The 9,366-nt window shown below is 39.9% G+C and overlaps 1 protein-coding gene across 1 annotated transcript; it reads left to right on the forward strand.

Moving 5' to 3' along the window:
• Positions 1-1,150: 1,150 nt before the first annotated feature.
• LOC106415800 (probable protein phosphatase 2C 4) lies at positions 1,151-3,792 on the forward strand. Its single transcript, XM_013856593.3, has 4 exons — positions 1,151-2,790; positions 2,872-2,985; positions 3,078-3,342; positions 3,448-3,792. The coding sequence occupies exons 1-4, from the start codon at positions 1,324-1,326 to the stop codon at positions 3,561-3,563; spliced, it is 1,962 nt and encodes a 653-aa protein (XP_013712047.2). The 5' UTR covers positions 1,151-1,323; the 3' UTR covers positions 3,564-3,792.
• Positions 3,793-9,366: the final 5,574 nt, after the last annotated feature.

Here is a 9,366-nt window from a genome sequence, read left to right on the forward strand (position 1 = left end):
AAGGTTGACCTGGAAGATTAAAACCCTAACTACTCTTTTCATCTTTTACCCGAATAGAGGATGACTTCGACTACCAAATAGTAGTCAAGAGGAAATATACCGACTTCGACTAACTTATTAATTAACCTTTTTGAACATTTCTAACTTATTGGACTTGATCAAATATCAAACCCGCTCTGACTTTAAGCTCAATTAGCTTATGGTTACATATTGGTTTACTATTTTTCCGTTGTCTGCAGTGATCTCTTTCTCTAGCTATGTATACGGTTTGGTGTCACTGTGTTTGATATCGATGGACAAACAAAAAAGAGGCTGAGATCATTTAGTAAGCAAGTTGATCTGTTAGGAACTAACTCATATTTTAAAAGTAATTATCACAACTGCCCCAACCAAAGTAAATGAATATGCCACCAAACATCAAATGAACTAAGTAAAGACATTATATTAAATTTATTTTAAAAAGAATTAACAAAAGAAGAAAAGGCCAAAGTGTAATGTCAATGACGTAAGAGAAGGAGAGTAGTGGTGGGGGAGAGGAATGATGAAAGATTGAAGAAACCGAGACCTCAGTGATAGTTTTAACACGTGGTAGTCTCTTAGCCCGTATGATGCTCTATACTACACGAGATCCAACAGCAATTAGCAGAAGCGAAAACAAAGGTAGATATTGGTGGCTCTGTTGACATTTGAAGAGTTTTTGTTTTTATGCAAATGTCTCTTAGCCCATAAGAAGATGTTTTCTTTAAGAAGGGGGGTCTTTCCTAGTTTTCCGCAGCTAAGGACGTCTCTTGTCCGTTTTACTTGCAATGGAAGTTCTTCACACGCACGAGGAAAGACACCGTCTTTGACTTGTCCAGGAGCGAGCGCGTGTTATAGGATGCAGTTAAACTGAGAGTGGTGGTCCTTATCTCGTCGTTGCGTATTTCCCAATTAGAATAGAAACCCCTGAGTTTAGGACTCCTTTTAGTCAACGCTTCTCCCTTTGTTTACAAGAAGTTTATAAGATTTCATTTACTTGTTTTTGACGTCAGACTTTATTTATAGCTTTTATCTACTTCTGTTGACAATTAAAAAAACTTTTATTTCCAAGATTTATCAGACAAAAAACGAATAATATCTCTTATATATTTTTGTTTCTTTTATATTCCTTTCATCTAATAGTTCATAATTGGTTACTCTATGCACATAAGTCAACTCTCTCTCTCTCTCTCTTCCATCTTTTTCTTTTCTCTGTGTTTCTGCCACGAATTGAGCAACTTCGATTCTAAATTTCTAATACCAAATTTGAATTTCTCAACTTGATTTTTGAAAAAGTTAACCTCGATGGGTAACGGAGTGACAAAACTGAGTACATGTTTCAGAGGCGGATATAGTTTCCGACAAAAACACATCTCAGTTCCACCTCCTACTGATCCTCAAGACGAAGGCTTAGGCCATTCTTTCTGCTACGTCCGACCCGAACCGACCCTCATCACTTGCTCAAAAGTCCATTCGGAGGAAGAGACCACTATGTTCCGAACCATCTCCGGCGCCTCCGTCAGCGCCAACGCCGCCACTCCTCTCTCCACCTCTCTCTACGATCCCTACGGCCACATCGACAGAGCCGCCGCGTTCGAGAGCACGACGTCATTTCCTTCCATCCCTCTCCAGCCCATCCCCAAAAGCTCCGGCGGCGGCGGTGGTGGTGGTGGTCCGGTCGCCTTGGGCTCCGGTCCAATCGAAAGAGGGTTCCTTTCGGGTCCGATAGAGAGAGGGTTCTCATCGGGTCCGCTTGACCGCGGCGGGCTATTCTCCGGCCCGCTTGAAAAGCCCATCTCCGATCATCAATTCCAGCGTAGCTTCTCTCACGGTTTGGCTTTACGTGTCGGGTCGAGAAAACGGTCTTTGGTTCGGATCCTCCGCCGTGCGATCTCGAGGACGGTTTCTCGAGGGCAGAACTCGATCGTCGCTCCGATCAAGTCCGTTAAAGAATCCGAGAGCAGCAAGAACCACAACGAGAATAACCTCACGGTTAATAGCTTGAACTTTAGCAGCGAGGGGACGTTGGACGACGACGTTTCGCTCGAGGGCCAGAATCTTCAGTGGGCTCAAGGGAAAGCAGGCGAGGATCGAGTACACGTCGTCGTTTCGGAGGAGCACGGTTGGCTTTTTGTCGGGATATACGACGGGTTCAACGGTCCGGATGCGACGGATTATTTACTCTCTCATCTTTATCCCACGCTTCATCGGGAGCTTAAAGGTTTGTTATGGGACGATCCAAACATCGAATCCAAACCTCAGGATCATGACGGTTCGTGTCTCGGTCAGGAAGATATTAATCATTGTGAGGGACGGTGGAGATGTGAGTGGGATCGAGAGAAGAAAGATCTTGACCGTAGATTAAAGGAACAGATCAATAGTAGGAGAAGTGGGTCGGACTCGGATCAGTTGACGAACCATTCGGATGTTTTAAAAGCATTGTCACAAGCTCTGAGGAAGACGGAAGAAGCGTATCTAGACACTGCTGATAAGATGCTGGAGGAGAATCCTGAGCTAGCTTTGATGGGTTCTTGTGTTCTGGTGATGCTTATGAAAGGTGAAGATATTTATGTGATGAATGTTGGCGATAGTAGAGCTGTGCTTGGTCAGAAGTCTGAATCGGATTACTGGCTAGCTAAGATAAGACAGGACTTGAAACGGATCAACGAAGAAACGATGAAGAGTAATTTGAGAGGTTGCGAGGGAGATCATGAAGTCTCAAATTTATCGGCTTTTCAGCTCACTGTTGATCACAGCACAGATGTAGAAGAGGTAAGTGAGCAAACAATTGCATTAGATTGGTCAATGCTTCTCATAGAGGTTCTGATTGTGTTATGTTCTTATGGTTATTAGGAAGTTGAAAGAATCAGAAACGAGCATTCAGATGATGTTAGTGCAGTGAGTAATGAACGGGTTAAAGGCTCCTTGAAGGTCACAAGAGCATTCGGTGCCGGTTTCTTAAAGCAGGTATTCATCTGACTTCATGTTTATTGTGATTTTGGCTATGTGTGATCTGAATCTAATAGCTTTTGGTTATGTTATTTTTTTTTTTTTTGCAGCCTAAATGGAACAATGCGCTTCTTGAGATGTTCCAAATTGATTACATAGGGGAGTCTCCGTACATAAGCTGCTTACCGTCCCTCTACCATCACAGATTAGGCTCCAAGGACAGGTTTCTAATACTATCATCAGATGGTCTCTACCAGTACTTCACAAATGAAGAAGCGGTTTCAGAGGTTGAGCTATTCATCACATTGCAGCCTGAAGGGGATCCTGCTCAGCACCTTGTACAAGAGCTTTTGTTCAGAGCTGCTAAGAAAGCTGGTATGTTGATAAAAAAATTCTTACATTGTGTGTTCTGTTCCAAACTCTGTTTTAGTTAAGCAGCTTGTCTCAAACTGATGTTATTTTTTTTTTAAATATTTGTAGGTATGGATTTCCATGAATTGCTGGAGATACCACAAGGTGAACGGAGACGATACCATGATGATGTTTCAATAGTAGTGATCTCTCTAGAAGGAAGAATGTGGAAATCATGTGTATAATAAAAAAACACAACCCTGTTGTAGTGTCTCAGTCATGTAGTATAATGTTGACAATCAGGAAATAATATTTATATATGTAAAAAATTTTGGCAACTCAAATAGATAGGTGAAGAGAAGATTCTAGTGTCTTAAATTAGTGGTCAAAGATTTCGTTCTTTAAATTGTAAGTTTTTCCAACTGCTAATTGTACGTGAATAGAGAAGTAAATGAAGGAATTGAAATTCTGAGATATGAGTGGTAAGTAGCAGTTTGTGGTTGGAGAGAAGTTATTCACTTTCCCTCGCATTTAATTCACAACCTCTCTCTGTTTTTTTTTTTTTGTTTTTCTTCAAATTCTATGGCTTCTTATTTGTTTCTTTCTGTACTGTTTCTTGCATTACAGGGAACTTGGTATTCATTAACTTTGGAATTTTATGTTTAATGTAACTTATTTGTCCTTTGTATTCTTACCCTCCTTAACTTATCTCAACTCCCCACACTTGCTACCTCAGATTATCAATCTATCATGTTGGTTTACGACGCTTCTAAGTTCAATTTCAGCATTTTCCCTGAGCTTTATTTGACGGGCATGTGCAGATTCCAAAACTTAATCCTACAGTGTAAAGCTTTCTATTGTGATATCATTCATAGGGTATATATATATGAGAAGGTCTCATAAGAGATAACTTCCATCCCAAGTAAAGATAGATCATATATCCTAAGTTATTCGAAACTTAACATTATCGTATTAGAAGAAATATATATATATGATATATCTAATACTCCCCTTAAGGATGGAGAGTGTAGATCTCAAACTCCCATTTTGCACAGTAAATAGTTAAACTGACGTCATCCAAGAGCTTTTGTAAGAAACTCGACAATCTGATCTTGAGAACTGACATGTTTTGTAGAAATGATCTTGTTCTTAATTGCATCTCGGATAATATGACAATCATATTCAATATGTTTGGTGTGCATATGAAACACAGGGTTTGCAGCAATATGCAAAGCATTCTTGTTGTTCACAGTACATTGGTATCGGCTCTGTTTGTGTAATGTCGAACGCTGTCAGAAGCTCCAACAACCATTGTAACTCCGAGTAAGTGTAAGACATGGTTCGATATTCAGCCTCTGCTGATGATCTGGAAACAGTAGGCTGTTTCTTTGTCTTCCATGAAATTGTTGTACCACCAAGAAAGATAACAAAACTAGTGAGAGACCGTCTTATTCCCAAAACCGGTTGTGAATCCAAGAAAAGACCTTGACCAGGACATCCTTTTAAGTATCGAACCACTCGAACAGCTGCTTCCCAGTGTTTCTTACGTGGCTTAGCCATAAATTGCGCTAGTATGTGAACCGCGTAGCTTAGCTCTGGTCGGTTGATAACGAGATACACTAGCCGACCAACTAACCTACGATATTATGCTGGATTTGTGTGATATTCACCCACCTCTTGTCCAAGAGTGTGATTCTGTTCTACAGGCGTGTCAAACGGTTTTGAACCAGACAAACCACATTCTGAAATAATATCCAAGACGTATTTTCTTTGTGAGAGATAGATGCCATTGTTTGCACAAGATACTTCTATTCTCAAAAAATATTTAAGAACACCAAGGTCCTTCATGTGGAAGAACTTACTTAAGTAGGCTTTGAACTTTGCAGTAAAAGCCTTATTGTTACCGCCAATGACCAAATCATCCACATAAACAAGAACGTATAGCTTTGTATTGCTGTCGACGTAGGAGAACAGAGAGTAATCCTTACGATTCTGGATGAAACCAAATTTAAGTAGGGCTTCAGAGAGCTTGGCAAACCAGCACTGTGGTGCTTGTCTAAGACCATAGAGTGACTTTCGAAGTTTGCAAACAACATTCTTCTAGGAGATGAGAAACCTGGTGGCTGTCTCATATATACTTCTTCGTCTAAGTCACCATGCAAGAATGCACTTTTGACGTCCATCTGGTACAAGTTCCAATTTTATGTGGAAGCAATTTTGAGTAAAACTCGAACGGTAGTTAATTTAACGACATGAGCGAATGTTTCATTGAAGTCTCCGCCCTCTTGTTGCTGATTTCCATAGGTTACTAAGCGAGCTTACGCTTGATGGTGTCGTCTGAGTTATATTTGATCTTGAGGACCCATTTACACCCAAAAGCATGTTTTTCCGGAGGAAGACTGGTCACATCCCAAGTATGTTTTTCTTCTAGTGCTGTAATTTCAGACTGGGTCCATAACCCACAGGTCCCAGGATCATAATCTAGCTCTGATACCATGTCAAGTTTTCTGGGCTTCCAACTTAAAACCAATTGGTGGTAAGTGGAGTGGTTCACGTCCCTTATATATTACTCAAGTCCCATACATATTTCTAATGTGGGATCTTCTCTCCAACATCCTCTCTCGAGATAATGGTACATATAACCATTAATCTCGCAGAATCCATCATACTCCCTCCAAGACAATGCTTTATTTTCTAGCAATCTTGGCGGAACTAAGCCTTCTATAAGCCATCATCTAATGGGATGATCGGGTCACTGTCCGGACCGGATTAATGGGTCAGGGTGTTGGGCTTGCTCTGATACCATGTAAAGCTCTCTATTGTGATATCACTCTTAGATCGCATACATATATATATATATATATATATGAGAAGGTCTCATAAGAGATAACTTCCATCCCAAGTAAAGATAGATCCTAAAAGATCCTATATCCTAAGTTATTGGAAACTTAACATTATCGTATTAGGAGAAATCTACATGATATATCTAATATACAGAAAAATCGAACCATCATTAACAAGGGCTGTGTTCCTAAACTTCCAAAGCATTGATTTTGTATCTAAGATCTATTACCACTCACACGTCAATCGGATTCATCATAATCCTAGCATGTACGCTTCATCATTTTGTTACATTCACGTAAACAGTATCATCCTCCTAGCTCTACACATATATATTCAAATTAAATCCAAATTGTAATTTCTAAATTTCTGCCTCCAGGCTATTCATATTATATTGCCAACTCGTTTGAAAACCAACTTTGGAAGTATGAGAAAAGAGAAATCAAATGTGTAAATACTAAATATCCTTACATTCGTGGATGTGTATGCTGATGATCATCAAGGCTCCATTCTAAATCCGATGTTAAAAGGAACGCTAGAACTGCTTCTGAAAGAGTTGAAAGTCAGAAGAGAGATTGGTGGCTTAATTGGGAGTTAAGTGATTCTAGTATCATAGGGACTCATAAGAAATGTTACCACGATCAAGTGCTTTAGTATAGAAATTCTAGTATGTTATTTATGTCATTCTCTTATCTTGTTTGCTAAAACTACAAGAGTTTTCTGCTAAAATAGTTTCGACGCACTAGTTTACAAACATAAAAAACAGTCTTATATCATTTCGTGCATACATTTTTGCACAGTTTGATTTTAGGAAAACAGTCACGGCCAGTTAAAGAAAAAGGTAGTCAACAAAGCATTTCACAAATGATTCGCGATGAATCGCATCGAGTTCGGTGAGAGAATCTCCCGAACCTTTCGCAAGACTCGAGCCGGTCGCTACCGTCTTCCCTTTCTGTTTTCGAGACAGTCTCCCACTCGTCGACATGATGACTATCGAAGGATAACACGCAAAATCCTAGAATCTACGACTAGAAAGCTAGAGAGAGAAGCAGATGGAAGGAGAGAGAAAGTACTTGAATCAGATGAAGAATGAGAAAAGTGAGAGGCGTGAGGGGTATTTATAAGGAAAGAGCGCCACATCCCCGAAGCGTCATCATTAGGTCTAAACGGGCTTAGATGGGCCCATTAAAGCGCGTGGATGCCCACGCTGTCTCGCGACGTTTCGACTTCTCGAGGCGAACTAGAACCGGTTTAGGCCAAAACCAGTGGTTTTGCCCGAAACCAAAGAAAACCATTGGTTATGCCCAAAACTGAAGGAAACTATCGGTTTGTCCAAACCAAAAAATTTCAATGACTGACACCCCAGCGCAACATGCAGCGATCAGTCGCGAAGAAGACAAGCGAAACATCCAGCCAAAGAAATAAGCGAGATCACAAGTCCAGAACATCTATCCCTCAGACCTTACTTCCAAATTCACTGAGTACGCTACGCTACTCACCAGTGAACTGAGGAGACTTACTGTTGGGTATGGGCCTGGCCCTCCTAAAAGGCTCACAAGATAGTTGTCCTGACCTGTAACTATGTAGAGAAAACTCGACTCACCGGCTCGCGAACGACCGATCGGATCGACTCAAGACTGCTTTTAGTCGATCAAACGAGCGACTTAAGGCAGTCGACTCGACGACTCGAAGGAGCGGTCCGAAAGCTCTGCCTAATCAACGAAAGGCACATCAGGGGAAGGCGAGCTAGGTTATCGAACGACCGCCTATATAAGGGAGGGAAGAAGCAATGAGGAAGGGATCCACAAATCTCCACACACTAATAGGCTAGAATTAGGGTTTTACATCTTACTCTCGCCGACTTGTACCTTCCGGCGAACTAGCTTTCGCCGACTTACTTTCTACCGCATATTTCCCGTTTTGTAACTCAATCAAACGATTCTATAATCTAATAAACGATTTTTTCTTAACCCACCGACAAGTTCTCGTCTCTTCTTTTTACTAGTTTGTCGATAGTTCTCGGTTCAAACAACCATGTTTTGTAAGCAGGTTCCATTAGATGAAACTGACTGACCGGCTTGGGGTTGTGGACTCAGATTAGAAAATTGGTGAAACTAATCTTTCCATTAGAAAAAGGTTGTTTGGCATTTTGATCCCGCGGGTACGGCATTCATAAAAGTCAAACAATCATCCCTATTGTTTATGCATCAACTTTCTATTGTTTATCAGAATGAAAAATGACAGAGCCATTTTAATAACGCCTGCAACTAGCATCATCTATATCAATTGTTATTCTTGGAACATAACACGAAAATTCCTGATTTTTGCTGATTCAAATATTGCAACGAGTTGGACTAAGATTGTTCACCACATTCCAAGTTCGGTATAATAATTTGTGTACTCTTTGATATTATTGGAATCTTACAATATTAAATTGCGTTGTCTTCTTGATTGATGGAAATTTACTTAGATATACGACTTTGGTTCATTCACAAAATTACTATCAAACTCCCAAGATCTTAACATCTTAACAAAAAGATTCAGCTGCGTAAATTGAATCAATTGCTCCACTACTCTTCAAAAAAAAAACAGCATTCTCCAGTACTCTTCTCTTTTAATTCATTTCATTTTCATTTTCATTTATTTTTAATTCGAAATCTGATAAAAAATCCAATAAACCCAATATAAATCTACTTATTTACAAATCATGCCACTAAACCTAATTTTATCTCTTATCTCTTATCTCTACAAATCTATATTTCATTTATATTCTTCATCTTCTTTCTCTCTTCTATTTTTTTCTCTCTTCTCTTTTTCTCTCTTCTCTTTCATTCTTCGATCCAAATCTTTTTTGTCTTTAATTTTGTTCTTCTTCGGTTGTTCTGCTTTTCCTTTGTTCTTCTTCGAATCTCTTTTTCTCCGAATCTCTTCTTCTTCGAATCCATTCTTCTCCAAATCTTATATGTTTCTCCTCTTTTTTTGATTTGTTGTTCTTTGTTCGCAATTTTAGGGTTCTTCTTAAAATATCATATGTTTTCCTCTCTCTCTCTCTCTCTCTCTCTCTCTCTCTCTCTCTCTCTCTCTCTCTCTCTCTCTCTCTCTCTCTCTCTCTCTCTCTCTCTCTCTCTCTCTCTCTCTCTCTCTCTCTCTCTCTCTCTCTCTCTCTCTCTCTCTCTCTCTCTCTCTCTCGCACTACAAATCTGGCTT

The sequence above is a fragment of the Brassica napus genome, chromosome A10 (assembly GCF_020379485.1).
Source record: "Brassica napus cultivar Da-Ae chromosome A10, Da-Ae, whole genome shotgun sequence".
Taxonomy (NCBI): domain Eukaryota; kingdom Viridiplantae; phylum Streptophyta; class Magnoliopsida; order Brassicales; family Brassicaceae; genus Brassica; species Brassica napus.